At 38.4% G+C, this 27,946-nt stretch overlaps 1 protein-coding gene across 1 annotated transcript in view; it reads right to left on the minus strand.

The window, feature by feature from the left end:
* Window positions 1-9,129: 9,129 nt before the first annotated feature.
* The window catches only part of CTSC (cathepsin C), a 45,744-nt gene continuing 26,927 nt past the window's right edge, over window positions 9,130-27,946 (minus strand). Inside the window, exons 4-7 of the mRNA XM_055283189.2 lie at window positions 24,827-24,982; window positions 16,034-16,149; window positions 11,669-11,800; window positions 9,130-10,046 (exon numbers count right to left, since the gene is read on the minus strand). Coding sequence (XP_055139164.1) covers window positions 9,544-10,046; window positions 11,669-11,800; window positions 16,034-16,149; window positions 24,827-24,982 — 907 coding nt within the window. The 3' untranslated portion in view covers window positions 9,130-9,543. The remainder of the gene's footprint in view (window positions 10,047-11,668; window positions 11,801-16,033; window positions 16,150-24,826; window positions 24,983-27,946) is intronic.

Genomic DNA, 27,946 nt, shown 5'->3' on the forward strand with positions numbered 1-27,946 from the left:
TGCCAAAGTCAGCACTCTTCATGCCAAAGGGCTCTGAACTGAATTCAATAAAAGTTCATGCAAATACTGCTAGGACTATTCCTTTTTTTATTATCGAAAACTTCAAAAGCCCAGCAGATGGGTAGATCAAAAATATACAGAAAGAGATCACTGAGTGCCCAGATTGACTTTAAACTTTCTGTGAAACCAAATGTATTCTGTGAACTTATTCGAGGTTGATATCTTTCTACCAACATCCTAAAGTACATTAAATACAGCAGAGAGGGCCTCAACAATCTTTCTCCTTTTATTTATTTATTTTTTTATACAGGAAGGAATGTTGCTGTCCTTAATACCTCCCTTGCTATTGCACTTGCAAGCAAAATAATCCACTTTCCCTTGGAGGGCTGAGTGTGCTGCCAAAAAAAAAAAAATCTTCCATTTGAGCTTATAGCATTTGTTGCAAATCTGCTAAACATTATGTTTGCCAAATTCTTCCTAAAAATTGCTATCACATTTCTGGGAAGACACTTGCTGAAAGGAAAAGCTTGTACTGCTTTAGCAGTGGTCAGCTGAAATTCACCCTCTTCAAAGTAGAGCTTGTCATCCATTGCCCACCACCTCCCTCCTGACTTAAATTCTAGGAGGCCACCCTTCTTTTATTTATCCTAGTTTAAGATGCTGAAGGTGTCTTATTATTTCTCAGGACTTGTGCAATTATGATAATTTCTTACAAAAAGATAAGGAAGAACAAAAGAGATCAGGACCTGAAATATCAACAAACTCCTGGGAAAAGCACAGGAAGAGCATCTTGAGGGGAGTATGGTTAAGAGCTATGGTGCTAGAACAAAGAGACCTGGATTCAAATCCCAAGAAAATGGATGAGTTCCTTCGCTTGTCTTACTCCTTATGTGTAAAACGAAATCTATACCAGGAATTCAATGAGACGTTGTATGCAAAGAGCTTACCATACCACCTAGCACAAAGTAAGGCCTTGATAAATGGCAGCTATCATTATTATTACCAATAAAGGCAAAACTAATTGGGTCAAAAATAAAGTATCCACTTGGTGAAGCTGCTGCAGGGGACAGTCAAGGTAAAGAGGCAGCAGTCGGGTTCAAGGGGAGGGGCAGGGGGAAGATAATGTTTGCTCCTGGGTATAGCAAGAGCACAATGATGGGGAATCCAGGTGCTGCACAAAGTGCCCAATTCTTGACAGCATGTAGTGAGCATTAGAAAAAGTCTTTCCATTGGCATAAGGAATTTAGTTCCCAGGTGGGATTTTACTGGTCAGAGTCTTTTGGCTCCAGAGACAATGAGATAGCATGAGTAAGACTACATCTCAACCCCAGAGAAACAGACAAAGGGCTGGGGACTGAGAGAGCCACTAAGGGTCAGGGAACAAATGGAGAGCTCAGTTTCCCAACAGGTCTGACCCCGGGTGAGATTATGGCTCAAAGCTGAGTTATCTAACTGGTCTAGCCATCTGAATCTCACCTGCCAAGCCTTTTCAATGGTTCCTCCCAGGCTATAACTGAAAGAAAATTTTAAATAGTAACAATATCGGCATTTTGGAATGGCTACTGCCTAGGGGAAGAGGCACCCATACACATAAAAGTTTACTGCCAGTACTGGGGCTTACACATTTTCATGAGCCTAATGGAATTTTATGCAAATATAGGAAAAGTAAGTGAACTTTTCTGGAGAAAGAATCCATAGTTTTCATCAGTCTCAAAGTGGCTCATGACCCAGCAGGCATGAAGGATCAATGCTTTAAGTAAAGATGTTACAATCTACCTCTTTCCTTCTTATCCTTATTTTGATGAAATGTTTGGTGAGTTGAATGGTCTCATCTTCTACGGCAGAATTTTCCCACGTGCTTGGGCCTTCAAGTATCACAATAACTTACCATTTGCTCCCCTCACTTTTTCTTATAAGGGTTTATCACAATTTCTGGTTCATTAAGACATTCTATTCTTATAATTTATGGCTATGTATTAAATACATTTTATACCTTTTATAGTCATGTCAATAGGTTCTGTCGGGTGGGGATTACTGCAGAATGGGGTCAATCTGTCACCTTGAAATTGAAGGGAAGTGTCTTTAATCTCTCATTGCTTCTATCTTCCCACAGTCTCTTGGCCTCCCATGCCTTTTACTATGCCCCTTGCCTTTTCAAAGCTCAGCTCAAGTCCCAAATTCTCTTTGGAAGCTTCTGGGATTACTTCAACCCTCAGAATTCTTTCCCTCTTCCAAAGTATATAACATTCATTTGGTGCTTGGAAAGTATATAAAGGAATTAGCATGTTGTAGACAGGACTTTTTCAACCTCAGGACTATTGACATTTTGGGCTGGTTAATTCTTCATGTGGAGGTTTGTCCTGTGCACTATAGAATATTTAGCTGTATATCTGGCCTCTACCAACTAGGTGCAGTAGCACACTCCCATCCTTGCCCCAATTATGACAACCCCAAATGTCTACCAACATTAGGGGCAAAATTACCTCTAGTTGAGAACCAGTGTTGAAGAATGATCCCCATGTATCAGGTAATGTACTAGATTCTATAGCTTTTATTTCATGGGTATATCCTACTTTCCTACCTTTATCTTCCCTTTAATTCAGTTCACTCACTTATTTTTAATTTATTTTGCATTGTGTCTTAACCTTCGCAAAGCACTTTAAATCTTTTTTTAAAACAAGGCAAGTTATATGTAAACACTCGTTGCTTCTTTTAAACCTTGGCACAGCCCTTGAAAAAAGATATTAGCAGTGCTGTTTAACAGGCAAAGACACTGACTACTAGAAATCTCTGTTCAATAACTGAACAAAGTCCAAATAACAAACATTGGTGGAGCAAAGACTCAATGTCAGGATTTTCTGGTTCCAAAGACCATGATATTTTTGTGCCACAATGCTATTTTTAAAAATTATTACACATTTGTGCATATTTATGGGGGTACATAATGGTATTTTGATACATGCATAAAATGTGTCATAATCAAATCAGGGTATTTAGCATATACATAACCTATAACATTTATCATTTCTGTGTTGGGAAGATTTCATATCTTCTCTTCTAGTTGTTTTGAAACATACAATATATTATTATTAACTATTTAGTTACCCTACTGTGCTATCAAACACTAGAACCGATTCTTTTCAACTGAATGCTTGTACCCATTCACCAACATCTCTTTATCCTCTCCCCCAATACCCTTCCAGCCTCTGTTAACCATTATTCTACTCTCTACCTCCATGGGATCCACTGTTTTACCTCCCACATATGAGTGAGAACACCCAATATTTGTTTTTCTGTGCTTGGCTTATTTTGCTCAATATAATGACAACAGGTTCCATCAATGTCGCTGCAAATTGCAGGATTTCATTCTATTTTATGGCCCAATAGCATTCCATAGTGTGTATATATACCATATTTTCTTTATTCATCCATTGATGGACAGCTGACTTAATTCCATATCTTGACTATTGTGAACAGTGCTGCAATAAACATGGGAATGCAGATATCCTTTTGATATACTGATTTCTTTTTCTTTGGATAAATACCCATTGGTAGAATTTCTGGATCACGTGGTAGTTCTAGTCTTAGTTTTTTGAGAAACTTCCATATTGTTTTCCATAATAGCTGTGCTAATTTACATTACCACCAAGAGTGCATAAGAGTTCCATCTTTTCCACATTTTCACAAGTGTCTTTTTACTTTTCATCTTTTTTATAATAGCCGTTCTAACTGGAATGATGTCTCATTGTGATTTTCATTTCCCTAATCATTAGTGATGTTGAGCATTTCTTCATATACCTACTAGCCATTTGTATGTCTTCTTTTGAGAAACGTCTGTTCAGATCCTTTGCTCACATTTTAAGGAGATTTTTTGGGTTTTCTGTATGTTTGTTTTTGTTTTTTGATGGTGAGTTGTCTGAGCTCCTTTTATATTCCAGATATTAGTCCCTTGTCAAATGAATCATTTGCAAATATTGTCTCCCATTCTACAGGTTGTCTCTTCCCTTTGTCAGTTGTTACCTTTGCCGTGCAGAAGCTTATTAGTTTACTATAGCTCCATTTGTATACTTTTTGTTTTGTGTGCCTATGCTTTTGAAATATTAGCCATAAAATCTTTGCCTAAGCTAAAGTTCTTGGGCATTTCCTATGTTTTCTTCTAGTATTTGTATAGTTTCAGGTCTTACATTTAAGTCTTTAATTCATGTTGAGTTGATTTTGGTATGTGGTGAGTCATAAGGATATAGTTTCATTCTCCTCCACATGGATATCCAGTTTCCCCAGCACCATTTATTGAAGAGGGTGTTCTTTTCCTAGTGTATGTTCTTGGCACCTTTGTCAGTCGGCTGAAAATCTATGAATTTATTTCTGGGTTCTCTGGCAGCACAATGCTATTTTGTTTACTTTCTTTCCATAGGCTTATCCTTTTCACCCAACTGAATTTTAGCCTGCCGAACTAGGATTGCATCTGTTATCTCTTGGGAATAGTGCCCATTTCTTATAGTGGCATAGAAATAGTCAATCTAAAAGAAAAGCAGACTTTTAGTTCTTCAGAAACTCCCAAAAAGAGAGAATGAAGGTATAAATATCTGATAATAAAAGAAAAGCAGACTTTTAGTTCTTCAGAAACTCCCAAAAAGAGAGAATGAAGGTATAAATATCTGATACTAAAAGAACTTATTTTCTGTCATTTATCTTAAATTACAGTGAAACTATTCAATACTTTTGAAGGTCCAGAAAATACATTACAGAAAAAAATAAATCATTTCAATGATTACTTTAATGCACAACCCTTAGTTTTATGGCATTTCCCTCATTTCCTCAGGGGAAAGCTATTTCTCTAACTTATTTCTTTCAATTGATTGCTAGGATTTCAATCTCTTTAAGACCTTTTGCATTAGAGGAAGAAAGAGGTCTGCTATTTTTTTCTCAACTTGGGGAGTCTGAAGTTTATCACATTCTTTCCCCATTTAACCACCTACAGACTTGAATTTCAAGAAGACAAACTGTCTTTAAGAACATAAAGTTCAAAACCAAAGTATTACATCAGCATCACATCCTCAAAATTGGAAAAGAAGAGGTTAAATTTCTTCTACTAACTCTTAGAAGAGATTTAAAGAAAAGGGATATTGAAAAATGGACTTTTCAAAGGAAAAAGGAAAACACGCACACAAAAAAGGCGTGTGTTGCATTTTCTGCCTGAGTTAGTTTATCTCCTGTATTTCCAGTTTGCTATCACTAGGAGGACATAGTATGGCATGACCAGAAAGTCTGCTGAAGTTCCAATTATTTTATGTCCCAGGCAATTTCACACAAATTTGCACTTTTAATCGGAACTAAAATTCAATGAGGTCAGTACTTTACAGTTAATATTTCATTAGGCCCAGTGACTAACTGACCCACTACCAATACACAATTTTAAGTCCACGTGCCGCCCATCAAAGAAGATTCTGATGTATCTAAAGCTCCCCAAACTCAGTCAGGAAGATTCTACTTAGCTTTAAACCAAAAATAAACCTTCATTAGAGTTAAGAGATATAACTATATTAACATCACTATATTTAGAAGAAAACTGTTATATTAAACCTTCCAAACCACCACACATGGATTGGCACTCAGAGTACCTGCCCCAAAGAAATGAGAACAGGATTTCTGGGAGGTGGCACAAATCTTGGAAATGATTTTAAAGAACAAGGTGAGGTTACCGGTCTCACAACATTTAAGAATGGAAATATTATTTTGCCATTTTTCTTAATTGGAAGGCAGCAGGTACAATAGAAAGTTCTGGACATATTGGAGCATAGATTTATCTTTATTAGCTGGAAGCTCAGGCATGTTACTTTACCTCTCAAGGCCCATTTTTAGCAGCAGAGGTGGACTAGATAACCTTCTACCATTAATGTGATGTGAATCTGTTATGCTTACTTTATCTTCATGCTTTTAGAACCTGAATAGGAAAATCAAATTATTATGACTTTACATTACCTTCAGTCTTTTTCACTTCAAAGTTGCAATGTCTTTTCCCTGGTTGGGTCCTGTTACTCATCCCTGTGGTAGTCTCTCAAACTCCATCACCTCTCAGACTTGTTCTCTTCCCACAGGCAGCAACACAAGAATGGTAGGAGTGAGGGATGTAAAAATTTTATAGTAAAAAATAAGATTAAAACCATATGGCTAACCATAAAGCTTTTTGCTTTTCTCTGTGGGTTTCCTTGTGCTAGTGTTCCTCTGTAAGTTCTTTTCACCCTTAAAAAAACAAACAGAAAACCCCTCATAGGCCCTTCTCTATCCTCTCGTCGTAGAGCTTATTTATAGAATACATCTTAGCTGATTCCTTATAGCAAAATATTATTTTACAATTTGAGTTCAGAAAAAGATATTTACTCCTTACCACATGCCAAGCACTGTTCTACATACTTTGCATATATATACACACACACACACACACATATATATATATAAAGCATTTAACCCTCACAGAACTCTATGAAGTATGTATACATATTCCTTACTATCCAAATCTATTCAGTTCCTGAGTTCTGTGAGCAAGTTTGTATGATCAGGGAAACTGCATTGTCTTTAATTATCTTTAGCACCTCCATTTGGAATGATGAAGGGCCTGAGCTTAGATAGCAAGTAATGCTGTTAAAAATGCAAATGCAAATACATTTAGTTCCTTTGTTGCAATGGCAACGGTTCAGAGAGGAAAAATTCATTAGCCAAGTATGGCGGCATGCGCCTGTGGTCCCAGGTACACGGGAGGCTGAAGTGGGAGGATGGCTTGGGCCCAAGAGGTTGAGGCTGCAGTGAGCATGACTCAAAAAAAAAAAAAAAAAAAAGTCAAAAATTCGGACAGTGAGAGATATCTATGCCATTCTCTCTATTTTTACAGAAAAGAAAGAAAAGGAAGGAAGAAAGGAAGGAAGGAAGGAAGGAAGGAAGGAAGGAAGGAAGGAAGGAAGGAAGGAAGGAGAAGGAAGAAGGAAGGAGAAGGAAGAAGGAAGGAAAAGAAAAAAGAAAAGAAAGAAAAGAAGAAAAGAAAAGGAGGGAGGGAGGGAGGAAGGAAGGAAGGAGAGATGAAAGAAAGAAAGAAAGAAAGAAAGAAAGAAAGAAAGAAAGAAAGAAAGAAAGAAAGAAGGAAAGAAAGAAAAAAGAAAGGATGCACAGTGCACAGGTAGGATAAGGAAACTGCCTAAGGTTTCATGGCTAGTAAGATACAGAGCCAGAACTCCTATCCAGGCACTACAGCTCCAGAGTCAATATTACACTTGTGTTAGACTGCCCAGCTAAATATTATTTTTCTTCTTTGTGACCTGTGGCATCATCCATGTAGATAATCCTTGTAGATTTTCTGGGAATGTATTTGGGGAGGTTAGCCAGAGTTCCCATCTCATTTTTTTTTCTAGAGCTCCATTTGTTGAAAGACTCTGAGTATGTGTTCTATTACCATCAATATAAAAAGTTCTAGATACTGACACCAACTGCTTTTTGTTCAGCTTAACAGTCTAATCGCATGGTTTGAAGAACCCTAATGTTCCATTTAGTCAACTGTATTTGATGAAATCTGCAACATGGATGATATAAATGATCTTTCTGTCATACAGAAACAGGAAAAGCAGACTTCGACAGTAGATAAATCCAAGTTGAAATGTAGTCTATCTTAAAGTTCTTATTCTGGGCAATCCCTCTCATAATCTCTGAAAACTTAGGGCCTCTTCAAATCATTGCTTATCCTCAAGCAAACAGGTTGTATAATCTGACTTCCACGTCAGTTAGGTTCACACCAGTATTTAGCCATTTAATATTTCCTAAAGTATTTAATGAATGACACCAGCAATGAATTTACTTAAGAGCCAGTCAGGGCCTTCATGAAATAGTGCAAAATCACAGGCACTCTACATCATGTTGAGTTGTTCTCATGTGTCAGCTGACTGCTGTCCACCTGGAAAACTAGAGAATAAATTCATGCTTACATGTTAAATAGAATTGTGTCTGTTAAACTGACAGTATCTTCATGAATTTTAGTGAAAAAAAAAATTTGTGCTTGATTTCAAAAGTCTGTTTATATGTTCACATAGCAGTGAGGCTGGACACAAAATAGGATGGAAATTACATTCAATCAGTAACAATAAAAAGAAAATGTATCTCATCTCCTTGGAGGCCTTCCAATGATTCCGACCCTGGCTGTGCCTTCCAGTGCTGTTTCTGGGCCACCATGTGGTGAAAAGATCAAAGGTATGTGGCAGCATGCCAGAAGGTCCAGGAAGCCAAACTTTAAATGGTGCAGACTCCTGGAGTCCTACTGCAATTCAAGGAGGGTAAAAACATCATTATAGTGAATTTTAATGCAGAAAATACGTGGGTTTCGCACAAAACTCTGAAACTCAGAATGTTAAGGTGAAATTTCCAAGCATGCAGCTAGTATCCCTGGTGATTGCAGATACTCTGGTGGGAAATGCTGAGATTCGGTGCTCAAAGAGAACTTGGTTTCGAAGATCTAGGTTTGAAGCCTGTCTCCATCACTTGCCAGCTGTGTGATGTTAGACACATCACTTGCCCTCTAAGTTGAGTCTCTATCTGTGCAAAGAGGTTAAATTACATGATCTTTATGGTCCTTTCCAGCTTGAAAAGGCTGTGGTCCGTGTTTATGTTTCAGAGCTCTGACTGCCTTATTCTCCTGTCACATAATTTGTAAGATAAGGCATATGTTACTTAGCATAGAGGTTTCATATCCACTGTGAAATATCTCTGGGAGATTCCAAAAATCTATTTAAATCTAAGCTGCTAGTATTTCACTCATTAAGCTATTATTGCTTACCTACTGAAGACTAACCAATACTCCCAAATACAAGATACACACCATAGAAAAGAAATTCACCAATATCCAGATTTTGTCAAAACTCTTATTTCTTTTCTCTGAGGTCTCTGGATCATTAAACATCCAAGGATAATTTTAGGATTCACTAGGCATTATCTGAGTATATCTCCCTGTCACAAAGGTTCATAGTTTTGTTTTTAATTGAAATATCTTCAAATGCTTTTCCTTCTTAAATAAGTGCTTACATAGGTAACATAAGTGAATCTTACTGAGTCAGTGATAAAAATTCCCTGAAGTAAACATAAACTCTATAATGCAGTTATTTTTAAAATTTTATTTTAAAAATATGAGTATTTATTTTAAAAGTTTTGATAATTATTGCCATTATTTTCTTGTGATTGGTACAATTTAAAAATAAGTCTATGTTTTCACATTGATTTTAAAAAATATAGCATGTTTGAATTACAAATGATTAAGCAAACGCTATTACTTCCTAGCTGACCATCTTCCAGAAAATTCCCACTTAATTGAACACTTAGAAAAAAATGGCCAGTGGCCGATTGAAAGGTATATTAAAATTAAGGGCAGTTTTAATTCTAAAGACAAAAATCTTCATGGAAATCTATTTGTAAGCTTCTGAAACTGCTGCTGAAAGTCTCCAGTCTGTGAATATATCAATTCCCTTTTACAACTGATGCAGATCATTATGAAATACTGGGAGGCATACCCTACAATTTAGGAATTGGTGTGGCTGCCACTGCTATGCTCTCAATTGCACACTCATCCGTTCCTCTGCGGATCCGGAAGTAGCCATCCTCACCCCAGCTGGTGCCCCAGCTGTTTTTAGCAATCCAGTAATCCATCCCAGAGGCTGAGTCAGTGCCATAGCCCACAAGCAGAACAGCATGATTAGTCAGCTCAAAGGGGTTGAAAGGGTCTCTTAGACCAGTGTGGTGGTAGATCCCCTTCTCGTAGTGGAGGAAGTCATCATATACCTCAAAAGCAACTGCCATGGGCCCATGATGGACCAACTCAAGCTTCATCAGGGCTTCATTGCAGCCTCCATAGAAACCTCCCACATAGTGGTACTCAGAGGAGTAATAACGAAAGCAGTCTTCCTTCATTTTGCATGGAGAATCAGTGCCTGTGTAGGGGAAGCAAGCTTCTTCCACCAGCCCAAAATCTTGGGCATACTTTCCTGCAGTGAGGTATGGGAAGCCACCTTCACAGCCTGAAGATGAATAACACACATGTTACCCCTTAGTAGAAAAAGGATTATCCCATTTTCTATTTTTTCTTCTTTGCTCTATTATTCTTTGCATGTTACCCCTGAAAGTTGTTCTTAGCTTAAGCATCACTTCATTCATCCATCCATTTTCCAGCTAGCTAACTATCCTTTCATCCTCCTTCTACTTAACAGATATCTACTTAGCACCTAATATGGATGTAGCTATGGCAAAGTGGTTAAGTGGGGAGACTCTGAAGCCTATATAGGTTTAAAGCCAAAGCTGTGTGAAGAGTTTAACTTCTCTGTATCTCTGCTTACTTACCTGTAAAATCTAGATGGTAGTAGTACTTTCCTCATAGGGTTAAATTAGTTACTTCATGTAAAAATAGCAAAAGTTAGGTATTACGGTCATTGCTAAGCAGCCAGACCCTACACCTTGGCTCTTTCTCAAGCAAGTCTTTTCCCTGACAACCTCTTGCCGAAATGTCTTTCCTACCTTCCTCATGCAGTTCTGGCCCTATTATATATATCATAACTCTACTTTTTCTTCACTGTTCTTCACACTGTTGTTATAATTATTTAATCTCTATCTCTCACTTAACTGTAAGCTTCATGAGGATAAAGATTGTCTTGATATATTATAGCCCCTATAGCCTACAAGTCACAACTAGTATTACATATTTTAGAAAGAATGAAAGGCTCACTGGCAAATAATCACTCATCAGCAGTTTCACTGGTGAGCTGGGAAATTCCTAGTGGCCAAATCTGGGCTTGACAGCATAAACCTTTAAAATGGTAACATTTCTCCCTCAATCAATTATAGCTGTGTTTTCGACATACATCACATACAGCCTGATCTGAAAGCCTAAGTACAATTTTTTTTTTTTTTTTCATAACAGGGCCTCACTCCAGTTGCCCAGGCTGGAGTGCAGTGGCATGATATCGGCTCACTGCAGCCTTGACCTCCTGGGCTCAGGTGATTCTTACACCTCCGCCTCCTGAATAGCTGGGACTACATGCACACGCCACCACGCCCAGCTAATTTTTTGTATTTTTAATAGAGATGGGGTTTCGCTGTGTTGCTCAGGCTAGTCTCAAACTCTAGGACTCAAGAGATTCACCCATCTCAGCCTCCCAAAGTGCTGGGGTTATAGGCATGAGCCACTGCACCCAGCCCTAAGTACAGAATTTTAAAATTCTCCCAGAGAGAAACCAGTATTAGTATGGTTTTAATAAAAGTTGGGTTTTGGAGACGATGATTAGAAGTGAAACTCCAATGCTAAAAGCTGTGAGACCTTCAAATTAGAAAAATTTCTTTGTTCCTGTTCCCCGTCCATAAATGGGGATTATACTTACTACTACTCAGAGTTTTGAGCATTGTTAGGCAATACATGTAACAGGCAGAGCTCACTCAATATATAGTAACTATTGACATTTTGCTGGATGGTACTGTGAATTCCATGAGAAACCATCCATTAATAAGTGATAGGGCCAGACTTGCACCCAGATTTTCTGACTATAGACACTGTGCTTTCTCTACTGCATTATCCTTTTGCCTTTGCCAACAACAGCCAGCTGCACACAGGTAAATAGCTCATAAATGGTGTCTGAAATGCAACACTTACCTTGAGCATACTGGCTACAAGACACAACCTCCTGAGGGCTTAGGATTGGGGTCTGAGAATTGTTGGTTAGTATACGGATTCTCGCTTCTAGCATACCCATAGAAGCAAATGAGTAGCAGCTGCCACAGGATGCTGGCGATGAAAAAAAGATACATAATCCAAGAGACATCTGAAGCCTCACAGAGAATCATGCAAAAACCTTAGTGAATCACATACATTAATGTTTATACTGAATGTTGTTGTTTATAAGAATCAGCACAATAAGAAGACTCAACTAACAAGCATTGTTGAGCTTATTAAGGCAATCATTAAGATTTCATCCTTTTTCATCAAAAGGCAAACATTAGTACATGGGACTTTCTTTGAGAATATTTTAGAAACTAAAAAAACCCCTCATAATTTCTGAGAAGCTTTTGGCAATATTCTTGATAATGATGAAAGGATTTATGTCTACAACATTCAAAGCCATCAGGTTGGGAGAATACTGTGGAGGAACACATGTGAGCTGAGCTTTCAAATATCTCTAATGCAATGAGATGAAGGTTTATGTCCCTCCAAAATCATGTTAAAACCCCAATCCCGAAAGTGATGGTCTTAGGAGGTGGGGCCTTTGGAATTAGTGACCTAATACAAAAGGCTCCAGAGAGAACTCTCATCCCTTCTACCATGTGAAGTTATAGACAGAAGTCAGTCTGTGAGCCCTATTTCCTTTTAACTACTGCCATTTGTGATGTTCCCTAAAATTCTCCCCCTAAAAATCTCAGATTGACCATATTGTACACTGTTTTGCTACTGAGAGATTATCTAAATTATGAAGATCAGAAAAGCACTTGGAAGAAGGTCCCGTGAATTCGTCTAGTACACAACCTGCTCACTTGATAACGTGTAACGGTGGCTCAGAAAGAAGCAATGAGCTGTCCAAGGACACACAGCTAATAGATAGCAGGGACAAGTGCCTTACTGTCTCCTAAGGCACAATTTATGGGGCTGTGTCTACTTTAACAAATATTCAGATTTTCTCTCCCTGTCTCGTAGTCACTAGACAGAGCAAAATTAGCTTATATCTTTTGTTTTCAAAACCATGCAGATGATACTATCCATAGGACCCATCCTTCAAATAATGGAATGTCAAAGAACATTGTACATTGTACACTGAACATATAACTATGTTCAGCAGTATCTTCCAACAGTGAAGAACACACTGAACTAGGAGTGAGGATACTTTTTTTTTTCCTCCTTTCTTGTTTTGCCCCTCATTAGTTGTGCAACACTGCACAACTTACAAATACACCTTGGCGCCTCATGAAAGGAAACCAATGCCAAAGAAATAACACATCCCAGGAGAGTCTGGAAAGGGTCCCTTTCTGACCACCCAGCTTTCTTGGCCCATAGCAGCCATGGAAATAATCTCTCTCAGTACTGGTCATTAAACTCTCATTATCTGACCATCGATCACTGTGGGAGGCACAGGCCGCAAGTGTATTCAAGAGCTCTGAATGTGTTCTATTTACAGAGCAATCACAGGAACAAGGGAAGAAGATAACCTTCATCAAGCCCCTGACTTGTAAGAATGTGTCAGCTACCAAGGTAATTAATGCCTCATTTCAACAGCCAAGGCCAATCTTATTCTAAAAGAGCCATTTATCTCTTAAGAATACTGCAATGCAATAAAGAATAAGAAGTGAGTCTAGCCCAGCCAGAGCTCTGCAGTAATAAAATTTCTACAATCTCAAATAGATAGTGTTATTTTCATATGGTATAACTATGTTCAGCAGCAGCTTCTAACAGTGAAGAACACGCTGAACTAGGAGTCAGGAGTCAGGAGTCAGGATTCTTTTTCCCCTCCTCTCTTGTTTTGCCTATCATTAGTTGTGTAACACTGGGCGCTTGACCTTTTGACACTGTTTTTTTCTTTTTAATCTTTTGTGTAAAATGAATTGGGTGGAGCAGTTTAAGGTCTCTGCCTTCCTGCTCAAATAATATAAACAGCATTTTGAAACAAGACTTAAATGGACTAGACTTTACGCATTATGAAAACACTCTGTATGTCCTAATTAATGTGACCCAGGAAAGACAAGTCCCTTCTCTCTTAAAAATACAATAATAAATAAAAACAGCATAGCTGGGAGAAGAACAAAGATAGCCCATTCTGCCCTATTTCTAAGCTTCTCTTCCGTCTCATACCTCAAAGTATTAATAAATCTAGCTATAAGGCTTGTTCTTAAATCTGTTTTCAAGTGTAAAGGTAAAACCTCATTTGTCCTTCCACTATTTCTTTTTTCTTTAATTTCAATTTGCTCTCTGACTACAGAAAAGCTGTGAATTCCCTTAATTGCAGCTAATTCTGAATTCTGGGTTATACAGAACACTGGTATTGGCAAAGTTTGTGGGAATTTTCAAGTAGCCCAATTAGCAGGAAGAGAAAATACTTTTTTCCCCAACTTACAGTATAGAATACCAAAAGAAAGTCAAAAGAGGAACCTTTAAGTACATTATTTTCTCAAGTACCTGACAAGTAGATGACGGATCAATTCAAAAGCAATTAATCCATCAAAGCCCTCTGTTTTGAAATGCCATTTCTCTGTACAAATCATACTTATAACAGTCAAAGAATAAAGAACATTGGAGAAAATAATAGCTTTTACCAAGCTATATGAAAACCAATGTCAAATAATTTGGCTTTAGAAAGTTGAATTTCCTTTCCCTGAATTATTCTCTCATATAACTTGTCAATCATATCTTTTGGGAAGGGTTTGCTAAACTTTTCTACCTTCTCTTATGTTACCAATGAATTTAAAAAATGCTTTATTAAAGTAGTTATCATGTTTTACTTTAATGTTTTGCTTGTATGTCTTGCTAAACTGTAAATCACTAGGACAAGGACTATGTCATATTAGTCTTTATTTCCTCTGCCATTAAAAAAATCCTAACATATTTTAGATGTTCTGGTAACAACACCAGAAGCAACACTATAGTATTAGTAGCTCATATTATATCATGCCAATGCTAACCATGTGCCAGGACCTCAATGATCAAGTCAACACATGATATGCACTATTAATTAATCCTCTCAAATAGGCATAAAAAATCTGTTTGGTGATAGCGTATCTTGCAATCTCTTAACATGGACCCTTCAATTTCACTTTCCATTCATTTCTCAATTATCTTCAAATTTATCTTATTTCCAATCCCACTTTCCAAAGAAGCCCTCCCCAGGAAATTGAGAAGGTAGGGAAAGATTTCAGGACCTATACTTTCTTTAGAGCTGAAGAGCCCAGAATAACTGGTAGAAAAGTAAAGAGATGAGACCCTTGGTGTCTGATGAAAAACAGAAATGTTGCTCATTGGCTGTTATAAGACCTACTTGGGGCTCTCAACATTCAGAACACTGCAAGAATTCAATGAGATGGGAACTTGGGGGGCAAGTGACGAAAATGAGACATGGCCGAGACTGATTATCACTAAAAGTTTAGGAAAGGGAAACAACAGTTTATCTTTGGGTACTATAAATTTATATTCCTCCCAGGAGACACTAATCAGAATGTTTCCAGACAGCAAATACTAAACCTATTTTATAGTAACAAATCAGCCATGGGTAGTATTATCTTCAAAATGAGCTTACAAGTAATAAAACTGAGTATTGCATAGATTCTCCAAGTCATTGTTGGCTAAAACTCAGGATAACAACATAATCTGCTATCAAGTGCAGTTAGAGGACATGTTATGAAATCAACTCACATTGTATCAAATTTCTAAAAATAACTGTTAAAATTCAATGATAAGAATACTTTTCATGAACCTGGGCTCTGCCCTCACGCCATCGCTCAGGAAGCTGGGTTAATACTTACCATCACATATCGTATTCTAATGTAAAGTGAATTGAAAGGTCCTTACATAGCTCAAAAAATCTACCAGGAAAATAATTTAAGGATTTATTTTATGGGTTCATGTAATAATTAACGACTAAATTAATGGGGGTGGGGGAACAGAGGGACAGGTAGCAAAGAAAGATTCCAACAAACCACTTGCAGAATGGTAAACAATTCTTTGCTTCTACTAGAATCTTTCCTACTAGGAGGGCAAATGAGTTTGTCTTACATATCACTCTGATTGTCACTAGCTACCTGGAAAATATATCGAGAAGAGTACTGAAGAAATGCTAAGCTCAGTAGAAAAGAAAATTTTTTACCAAAGTTTGTCATGGATATAAAAGGAAAGAATAATTCATAGGCCACCTGTTTTCTATTTCTGTAATAAGGGGATCATGCCCATTCCATCTAGGTATCCCCGAAATCCATCACACAGAGCAACTGTTCAATAAATACTTCAGAACAAATTAATAAAAAACTTAGACTTATTTTTTACCTTGGTTTCGAACAGGACTGACAAAATTGATACCATGAACATTTCTCCAGTCCCAAGATGTTGGCAAATGCAAAATCTTTTGCTGTATTTCAGCAGTCAGTGGTGCAGGTTTGGGCCTAGAAAGGAAATATACATTTGATATCAACATATAATCTTTCCTTTGAGGATGATTTCCTAAACTCTATTATAATTCTATGATTTCAGCTACCAGACTAGCTAGGATCTAGATTCAGACCCAAAGAGCACCTGTTCTATGAGTGATTCAATGTGTCAATTATACAACGGAGTTGTGTAAATGGCTTTCATTCACTGTTTCTTTTTCAGGATCTAGTATTGATAATTTTCCCTTGTGAAATGACACTGGTTTTGTATATCACTGTGATGTTATTTTTAGTTTACCTGAATAGCTGCATTCTTACTCATTTTTGAAAGATTTTTGACCAAGAAAGAGATGAGAAGTAGAAGACATAAGAAGGGTTTAGAGAAAACAGAGGAATCACTGATGTTTGACTTAGGAGACAGACACATTGGTAGTGGGGTGGCTTTAAAAGAAGTGAAGTTGGCAAAGGGAAAAAAGGGTCTATGTGAGGCAGGAGAATAGGTTCTGGAGGCAGGGAACATAAGGCCAATTCACACTGACTTCCTAGAACTAAATAAAATGGAAACACTTCAGCAATGGCAGGAATGTGAATGGCTTTGTCACTTCACTTCATTCTCTCCGTTTACATGGGCTACAACTCCCAGGAGTAACATCCTCTCCATTAACACAGGGCCATACTGAGTAAATGACTTTGTAACTTTACTCCACCCTCTTCATTTACATAGGGCATACACCAGATAACCAATGGGAAACCTCTAGAGGGTACTGAAACCCCAGAAAATTCTGTAACCAGGGCCTTGAGTCATTTACTTAGGCCCACTCCCATCCTGTGGAGTGTGCTTTCATTTTCAATAAATCTCTGCTTTTGTTGCTTCATTCTTTCCTTGCCTCATTTGTGTGTTTTGTCCAATTCTTTGTTCAAGAAGCCAAGAACCTGGACACCCTCAACCAGTAACATAAGCATAACACAGGCTGACTAGCTCCGTAAACAACAGATAAAACTGTTTCATTATAGAACCACATCTTATATGATAGTGTTGGGCTGTAAGACACACAAAGGAGAGTTGCCTAGGCCCATGAATGAACAGACATTTTTGGGAAGTGAGAAAATTGTTCTAACAGCTTCTCTGTATTAGCGATTTCACACATACATACACATGCACACACACACATACACACACACACACACAGAAAGAGAGAGAGAACCACAGCTTTAGACACATTCGACTTCTTGGAGTTTCCCCAAGACTGCCAAATGGCCTCTCTGTTCTATATCTTTATGCTGCTGCTCCTATAACCTCAAGTGCCTCTTGCTCACCACTAAAAACTCCCCTAAGAGTTTTTTCCTAACTTCTAATTTTTAAAACTGCTCATAAAGTAGCCTGCACTCACCAACCCCCAGTGAAAACTCACTTCCTCTCTCTCTGCTCCTTCAAATTTTTTTTAGGGCACTACAGTCACAATGTGGTAAAATTATTTTTTGTTACTATAAACTATTTGAATTTCTTATTCAACTGGGCATTGTCATATCACACTGTTCTAGTTTTTCAGTGGTTACCAGATGTTTTTTACTAGGCTAAAATTTAGTCAATGGCAAAGATTCTTCTGGGCTACTTCATGCCCTCTGTGCCTATCCACAAATGGTCCTGTCTCTCACAACTTCTCTTAGATCTCTTAGATATAACACAGGTTAAGAATACATGACAAGGGGCCAGGCGCGGTGGCTCCCGCCTGTAATTCCAGCATTGGGAGGTCAAGGAGGGCGGATCACGACGTCAGGAGATCGAGACCATCCTGGCTAACACAGTGAAACCCCGTCCCTACTAAAAATACAAAAAAAAATTAGCTGGGCATGGTGGCAGGTGCCTGTAGTCCCAGCTACTCGGGAGGCTGAGGCAGGAGAATGGCGTGAACCCAGGAAGTGGAGCTTGCAGTGAGCCGAGATTGCACCACTGCACTCCAGCCTGGGTGACAGAGCAAGACTCTGTCTCAAAAAAAAAAAGAATACATGACAAAATGGAACTCAGATGAAACAAAGAGAAAAACAACAATGATTTATTCAAAAATAGCAATTGTAACCCTGACAATTGTATAGACTAGAGAAACGCTAGTTAATTGTTCACTAATTTTTTCTCCTAAGCCAGTCACATTGGTTGAAGATATACATGATACAGAGATAAATATCAGATGGTCATTAACAATATGGAAGACAATGTTAAGAGACATAATATACACAAAGATTACTATAACAAATAGAAGTTACAGTAATGCTATAAAACACACAATTTGGACAAAGTCTAAATAATCAAGGATCATAAAAATCTATGCCTCATAGGTAATTTTATATATAGGGTGAGAGAAAAAACAAAGGTTGGACATTTCTTCTAAGATGTATAAATAAAAACTAAGATGCAAACAAACTATTTCCACCTTTGAATGGAAATACTTTCTGTGGTTTCACACTGAGAGAGTATGTTGAAGAAGAAACTCAATTTTTTTTTTAATTCTCTCACTGAACACTATCAACTATCAACACAAAAGACTTCTGTGATCAAATGCATGTGGGTTTCTCCCCACAAATCAAGCAAGCAACCAATTTCACAGTGAATACTAGCTGGGTGTCCTCCAATCCAGTTTTGACACTGTGTACCTGGAGATGGCATCAGATCTCACAGGCTGAGGGCTCTGTCCTACAAAACTGCCCCCTACTTTCAATGCCAATTGAAAGCCCTAGGTTGTTTACCTGTGCTTCTGACCAACCAGCTATAATGTGGGGATCCTATGACACCCTCCTTGGGTTCAATTAATTTGCTAGAGTGACTCACAGAACTCAGAGAAATACTAACTAATGTTTAGTGGTTTATTATAAAAGATACGACAAAGGAAACAGATGAAAAAATGAGTAGGGCAAGGTATGGGGGAAGGGGCACACAGCTTCCATGCCCTCCCTGAGCACACCACCCCCCAGGAACTTCCACGTGTTCAGCTATCTGGAAGCTCTCTGCACCCTGTCCTTGTAAGCCTTATATGGAGACTTCATTAAATAGGCACAATTGACAACCATGTAGAGATGTGACTGGACATAAAGGGTATGATGTAAACACAGCAAGGCCTGTCCAGATTCTTCTGAGCCTCTCTCTGTGCAGCGTTCCCTCCTTTAGGGTATGACACAGGACATCTTTGGAAATGAAGGTCTTATGACCCAAGATCAGAAAGGCAGGGGAAGATTAGGGTGCTGCCCTGGGCAGGTGAGAGGAGGGCAGAAGAAGATCAGAGAGAGAGAGAGATTCTGTTTTCTGAGGCCTACTTCTGAGGCCTCATGTGCCCCAATGTTAAAAGATAGCGACAAGGGCTATGGGAGTTATGAGCCAGGAACTGTGGACAAAATCCAGTACGTGTTAACTAGTTGTCTTGTTAAAACCTAAGAATATACTAATATAAAGGATAAAAAAGAAATTTAAGTTTGGCAGCATAATGTAATTTCAGGGCATATGATTTTATCACTTACTATCTGTGTAACATTTGGCAAGGAACCTAACATTACGAAACTACGGTTCACTTCTATTAAAGTGGGTATAATCATGCTTACTTCAAAGGGTTGTTATGAAAATTCAATGTAATAATGGGCAACAAGTGCTTAGAACAGTGCCTTTCTCTGATAAGTCCTTAATAAAATGGCAGCTGTTATGAAGATAACATCCATGTCATTAACAGGACTAAATAAGATGCTGATACAGTTTAAAGCAATTATCTGGCACAAAACAGTCATTTCAATATTAAGTTCCTTTTTTCTACCATCCTATAAGGCAGAGATTTGCCCATCATTGCACACACAAACAAAACAAAAACAGTGTGAGAACTGAGGCTTAATGATGCTGTCAAAGGTGTTTGACCCAGAGCAACTCCATCTTGAACAGGATCTGGGTAAGATGAGGCTCAGACCTACTGGGTTGCGTTCCCAGACAGTTAAGGCATTCTAAGTCATAGAATGAGATAGGAGGTCAGCACAAGACTCAGGTCATAAAGACCTTGCTGATAGAACAGACAGGCTGCAGTAAAGAAGCCAGCTAAAACCCACCAAAACCAAGATGGCAATGAGAGTGACCTCTGGTCTTTCTCACTGCTACACTCCCACCAGCACCATGACAGTTTAAGAATGCCATGACAGGCCAGGCTTGGTGGCTCATGTCTGTAATCTCAGCACTTTGGGAGGCCGAGGTGGGCAGATCACCTGAAGTCAGGAATTCAAGACCAGCCTGGCCAACATGGCAAAACCCTGTTTCAACTAAAAATACAAAAATTGGCTGGGCGTGGTAGGTCATGCCTGTAATCCCAGCTACTTGCGAGGCTGAGGCAGGAGAATCATTTAAACCCAGGAGGCAGAGGTTGCAGTGAGCTGAGATTGCTTTATCGCACTCCAGCCTGGGCAACACAGTGAGACTCTGTCTAAAAAAAAAAAAAAAGAATGCCATGACAATGTCAGGAAGTTACCCTGTATGGTCTAAAAAGCGGAGGCATGAATAATCCATCCCTTGTTTAGCATATAATCAAGAAATAACCATAAAAATGGACAACCAGCTGCCCTCGGGGCTGCTCTGTCTATGGAGTAGCCATTCTTTTATTCCTTTACTTTCTTAATAAACTTGCTTTCACTTTGCACTGAGGACTCGCCCTAAATTCTTTCTTCCACAAGATCCAAGAGCCCTCTCTTGGGGTCTGGATCAGGACCCCTTTCCAGTAACACTGTGAAAATGAAGAGAGAGCAAGAGGAGTTTGGGGGATAAAAAGGTGAGAATTACAAACATTTTGAGTACAAGATACATGATTGGCTCTTAATCTGTTGGCCCACATTCTTTACAAATCTAGTGAAAGCTCTAGATTCAGAAATGCTCATAAACAATACATGTTGTCTGTAATTTCAGCAGTTTCAAAGACTCCCTATATCTCAGGTTAAGAATCTTTGAGAGTTTCTATTACATCACTGGATTCTTAGAACAGAACTAATTTGTATACAAAAATGCTAGTGAAAATCAGGCAGCCAGACTATAATATCTGCTTTCATATTTCCTTCTTCACTCAATTCCATCTCCTTATCTTAAACCTTCTATAAAGCTTTAGTCATGGAAACAGTCCTTCATAAACCCAGCCCTTGTCTAAAACAAAAGTGGTTGGCTGGAGGGAGAAGAAAGCTTTAGCAGGAGTCCTCAGAAACATGGCATATGACACACGGTAAAGTAACTGTGACTGAGGCTCCCATCTTTCAGGCAGGAGCCACAGTCTCCCTAGGCTCAAGTGCTAACACTCCTCCTCTTGATGCTTGTTTGGATTTTTGTTGTTGAATAGATTTCAGCTTCCTGTCTCATACAGATACATTAAGAAGCATTAGGACTTCACTTTAGTGAATCTGAGAAGGGGATATGATATGCTCCGTTTTCCAATTTTGATTAACTAGAGCATCTCACAGACAAGAAATTCCCTAGAATAAACTTTGAGAAATACTGCAAAAGATTCTTTTAAGAAAGGTGTAGAATTATGGGAGGATGCCATCAGTTGGATAGGAAAAACCTTCACATAGTCTTACAGTTGAAAAATGCCACACCTTAGCGTTATTGTCTGCAGATGAAAAAGTTAGTAATGTTGATATGGACAGGAGACAGGGAAATACTGGGTAGAAGAGGGCGGTTCCTCAGCAAAGGCCCCACCCTCAAGCCTGAAGACCCAAGGCCCTAAGTGAAGACAGGCATTTCTGTTTTCACACCCAAAAAGGTGCCTTTTGGCCCGCCACGCCCCCGATCCTTCCCCCATATAAACCCAAGATCTTAGCGGGCACAGACACAAGGAGCTGAACATCCAGAGGAGCAGAGAAACAGAGCGGCACAGAACTGCGGAGAGCGGTGGGGTAGCACAGCAGACAAGGAGGGAAGAGGTGTCTGAACCCAGAGGAAAACAGGAACAAGTGGACTCCAGCGGAAGAACACCTTTCCCCTCCATCCCCCTTCTCTGACTGAGAGTCGTCTCGCGGAGAGCCACCTCCACCACTCAATAAAACCTTGCGCTCATCCTTCCAGCCCACTTGTGATCCGATTCTTCTGGTACACTGAGCAAAAACTTAGGCTGTCACATTGGCCCCCTGTCCTTGCAATTAAGTCATGGGGTCTAATGACCTGATTAACACAAGCCATCTGCAGACGGCAAAGCTGAAAGAGCACACTGTAACACATGCCCAGTTGGGCTTCGGGAGTCTCCACTGCTGTGGGGCCAGAGCCCAAAAGCACCCCCTACGGCCTCTGCACCTGCCCCTCCGCATGCTCCCCCTAGGGATTTGGGTGGCAGGGCAGTGGGCAACCAAAGGTGTGAGGAGCCACACCTCTGTCATATGCCTGCGAGGGGGATAAGGGAACTCTCACATTTCAAAGTGTTTTAGTTGAGTAATATTAATCAATTAGTAGCCTATTGAAATAATACAAATTTGAGCCATGAACTCTACACATATTAGAGGATTAAACATTGTATTCTCTGAGAATTTGAGGCTATTTCAATGTATTAAGGAAAAATAACCTACGTATATAATTTTTCAAATTCTGCTAGCTCCCCATTGCTTTCCAATTCCTTACCCCTTAGTCACATGATCTTAAAGCAAAGTATGGCATTACAGGACTTATCTGTGGCCATTTAAGAAATGTTAAGGAACTATATTAGATAGATGTAGATCCTAAGCTAGATCCAGCTATAGTTTTGCAGAAATAATTTTTTTTAATTACCTAAATTTCTGACTAGACAGATTCAAAGTATTATGATATAATTTCCCAAACTAAGAAATATACCATGGGGCATATGGGTAAAGATGAAAAATGCCACCTCTGGTTGAGAGTAGTAGAGCTATACTGTTTTTTTTGTTTTTTTTTTGTTTTTGCTGGACATCAAAGCATAGAGAGGATTTTGAGATTTTTTTAGGTGGCAAATTTTACAGTTACTGTAGGCAAGTTGAGGGCTATTTGAGGCCAAGGGAACAGCACAAATGAAGATGAAAAATAAAAGTTTTCATTCATTGTGTATCATATCGTTTGAAAGCAGAGCAAGGTGATAAATATAGTTATGGTCATAATTAGATGGGTTTGGATACCAGGCTAAATTTATCCATTAGGTAGTGGGCAGTAACAGTCCCGTAATCACCCAACGGGTTCTCCTTCCTCACAGCCTACACAGAGCTGATTATCAAGACAGGGAAATTGCAATAGAAAATGAGTTTAATTCATGCAGAGCCGGCTGTATGGGAAACCGGAGTTTTATTATTACTCAAATCAGTCTCCCAGAACTTGGTATAAGAGGATGAAACTAGAAGCATTTCATAAAACAGCTAAGAATGGGAACCCGGAGAGGTAGCGACCAAAGAGATAGCAGGCATGAAACCGCCTTTGCAAAAATTATACCAGTGAGAAAATTATGAGAGTGAAAAAGATCTGAGCTAACCCATCCCCCATCTTGCCTTCCACTTAAATATTCCTGTGCTATTGGGCCAAGCTAACTTTGGAAGTCATTTTGGCTATAGTTTAAATGACAGTGGGACTTACACTGAAACCCAACCACTTTTGTGAAGCTAATGGAGGCAGTCAGGCTGCGGGGAGGAGAGGAACCTGAGCCCAGCTAAGGCGCAGACTTGAGAGATTGTCAGCCATTATTCCAGAGGTTATTAAGACATGCAACTCTGTCAATTACTCCAGCAAATAACATCATTATTGTAGAACCTAAGACTGGCTTTTTGAAATATCTTTTCAGGGTTTTTATTTTATTTTATTTTTGCGTGTCTGACATCCATGGCTCTACCTGGACCCAGCAACCCCACTCCTATGGCCCCACCTAGAAGCAATTCAGCCCACAGGAGGACAGCTTCAACTCTGTGATTTCACCCACCCTAACCAATCAGCAGCAAACATCTGTTACCTGGCCACCCCCACCCCTTCCCCCAAGCTGCCTTTGAAAAACCCCTACCTATAAGCTTTGGACAAGATAATTTGAATATGAACTCCACCCCCCACGTGGCGTGGACAGCCTAGTGTCTCTTAAGCTCTTTCTCTACTATATTGCCATGGTCTTTCTTTATGCAGCAGGCAGAAGAACCTCTCAGGCAGTTACAGGCAGGAGGCTTATCCATAGCATGGGGGAAACAGGACAAAGCTGCATGCCAGAGTGTAGAAAATGGAAAGGGGGAAATGGAAACAACAGACATGTGAAAGTAAAACTCATAAATAGGACTTGGAGAGTGACACAATATGTATCAACAGGAGATAAAGATCGTTAACAGATCACATAAAAAGTTACAACTGGGATGACCAATAAAATGGTGAGCAACACCGGTAGGACTGGTTAGGAGGGAGGATGGTATTCAGCATTCATATTTTTATTAATGATAAAATGTGTGGTTTATCATGTTCTCACTCATAGGTGGGAATTGAACAATGAGAACACATGGACACAGGAAGGGGAACATCACACTCCGGGGACTGTTGTGGGGTGGGGGGAGGGGGGAGGGACAGCATTAGGAGATATACCTAATGCTAAATGACGAGTTAATGGGTGCAGCACACCAACGTGGCACATGGATACCCATGTAACAAACCTGCACATTGTGCACATGTACCCTAAAACCTAAAGTATAATAATAATAATTTTAAAAAAAATGTGTGCTTTATTACCTTGGGATTTTTCGACTGTGGCCACCACTTCTCCTAATCATATCTCCCAGGGTAAGAGTCTCATATTCCATGTATGTAGTTGCAGTCCAAGACTTCTGAATGGCATTGATAGCTTTCACAAAGTTGTGATCATATTTGTAGAGCCTATTAGAATACCTGTCCCCAAAAATGAGATCATTTCAGATATAGTCTTTAGTGATGTAAACAGAGTAATTAAAACAGGCATTCACACTCTGTGCCTAAGTGGAAAGTGGTACAATCTTTCAGGAAGGTAATTGGCAATATGTATCAATAGCCTAGAATAGCCTGGCATGTCTTCTCTAAAAATAAAAGCTCAAGTTAACTAAGATGCATGTATAAGGATTTTCCATGAAGTACTTTTAAACTACTAATAGATTGTAAATAACTGAAATAAATATTCTAAGATAAGGGACTGATTAATGATATTTCATTTTCTATATAATATATTCATTAAAAATGTCTAGAAAGTTATTTAATGATATGGAAGAGTGCTCACAACTATATTAAATATGAGAAGATATCAAAGTTTATACATAATCATAATCAATGTATCAACTTTTGCACAGTAATATATGTATATTATATGTATATTAGTGTATATGTATAATATATATGTATATATGTATGCACACACACACTCACACACACACACGCGCACACACACTATAAATGCATTTTTTAAAATGCCAAACATGGTTACCTCTGAGTGGTGGCATGAGATGCCCAGCTTTCCCCTACCCCCTACAGTTTCTACAGTGTACCTTTATAACCATTTTAGTAAGAAAAAAGAGAACAGCAAAACTTGTATGTAACATATATACAACATGCAAGCATTATAACCATATGACACTAAAAGAAATTATACTTTATGGACGTTTGGTTTATACTTGTTACTCAGAATTTAGTTCTTGAACCAATATCAGCAGCAACACCTGGAAGTTTATTAGAAATGCATACTGTAAGTACTCAGCCCAGATCACCTGAATCAGAATCTCCATTTTTTTTTTTTAACAAGATCCCCAAGTGATTCACACTAACATTAAAATCTGAGCCACATTGGTTTACCTTGTGCCAAATGCTTGGATACATATGTAAACAGACTTAACACACAAAGAGCATATTTACAAAGCAGAAAAATTCAGGAAGCTGATTATTCACTTAATTAAAACATTTATCATACCTGTGTGCTAGACGCTAGGAATTATAGAACTCACCATATTATTACTATTAAAAAAGAGTCCGTGGTTTCAGAGTGACTCACTATCTAAGACTTCCATAAACATTTAACTATGCAAAACAAGATATAATTAACCTGAGGAATATTTTAGGCATAGTGCAAACTTTCCTTTCTCTTATAAATCATGTGTGTAGAGAGAGAATTTTGATATGGTCTAGAAATCTAAGAGCATTGAAAATAATGAGAAAAATGTGTAACCAGGTTGATAACGTTTTAATGTTTTTGTCGAAGTTCTTTCCCACTTGTTGCAAAGTGTGAAAAAACCAAAGAGATACTTTTATCAAGCAGATTATAAAACTGTATCATATGTATGACTACACTAACACAATAATGAAAACAAGTTATAGTTATTTCATTGTTTCTTTAGGCAAAAGAATATATTTTAAATTGTAAATAAAATACTTTTGAGATATTTTCCCACAACGAGAGTCAATATTTCATTGACTGTAGATATTTGAGGAGCAGCAGCCTGCTGTTTCCCTTGCTTTACCATAACATCTAGCAAAACCTCATGTGTTGATATGTGCATTAAAGTAATGACAAGATAGCATCCTACGTCTTAAATACTATTATTTTTGGGGTTTAAGATCCAGCGAGATTAAAAATAATGTATCTTACTATGGGATAACAGACCATTAAGAGCTGAAAGAGACCTCAAAGGCAATTCAGTCCCACATGCTCATTTCACAAGTGAGGCAATGTAGGTTCTGAGCACTCCAGTTGGGAGCTTCTTCACTAAATGAGACAATGTTTGGAATATCAAATAGAGTACAATAGTACATAGCATATCCTAAATGATAGGGTACAAAGTAAACAAGTTAAAAGTAAATGTGTAGCTCTAGGATCAAGCCAAACAAAGCTATTTAAAACCTAAACTCAAAATGAAGGGGATGAATTAGTCTAGATCTTGCTCAGCACCTTTGCAGACAATTCATTCTCCTTTAAATCATCTCTCTTACCTCTGTACTGCAGTCATTCATTGCTAGTGTTGCCTGGCTTGGGATGATTTGTACATGTACATTTTTAGTGGCTTTTACAACTACATGAAACAGAAAAGGTAACAACATTTTATCTCTTCCTTCCAAAACTAATAAAGTCTTATTTGAAATCTCCTGTTTGTGTGGTTTAGCTATAGATTTAATTTAACAGTAAACATTAACTGCAGTTTATAGTCTGAATTGTGTCCCCCCAAAATTCATATGTTGAAATTCTAACCCCCTGTATCACAGCCATATGACTGTATTTGGAGACAGAGCTTTAAAGAGGTAATTAAGGTAAAATTAGGTCATATGGGTGGGCCGCAATCCAATATGACAGATGTCCTTATAAGAAGAGGATGTTAGGACAGTCAGAAAAGACTGTTTAGGGGCTCAGTAAGCAAGCAGACATCTGCAAGCCAAAGAGTGTGGCCTTGGAAGAAACCAGACCCAACAACACCTCAATCTTGGACTTCTAGCCTCCAAAACTGTGAAAAAACAACCTTCCTTAAGCCACCCAGTCTGTGGTACTTTGTTATGGCAGCCCTCGCAAACCAACAGGCTGCATAAATACTAAGAACTTTGATTTCAGTTATTTATGGTCTTGTTTAAAAGTTGCCCAATTAGTATCACCTACACTTGTTGCAGCATAAACATACGTATCTACTTGTATCATGCAACATGTTATTACATGGCAACAAGCAAAATGGCTTTTCTTTATTAATAATTTGCAATTCTGTGGTCCATTACATGATTTCATTTAAAGTAATCATTGGTCCATTACTTTTGGAATACTTTGAAAAAATACTCTCAATAATATTGGTCAATTTATTTTTCCAGTAAGGTTTTACATAGCATGCCTAATATTTCTAAGCCAAAGATACT

Source organism: Symphalangus syndactylus, chromosome 6 (genome assembly GCF_028878055.3).
Source record: "Symphalangus syndactylus isolate Jambi chromosome 6, NHGRI_mSymSyn1-v2.1_pri, whole genome shotgun sequence".
Taxonomy (NCBI): Eukaryota; Metazoa; Chordata; class Mammalia; order Primates; family Hylobatidae; genus Symphalangus; species Symphalangus syndactylus.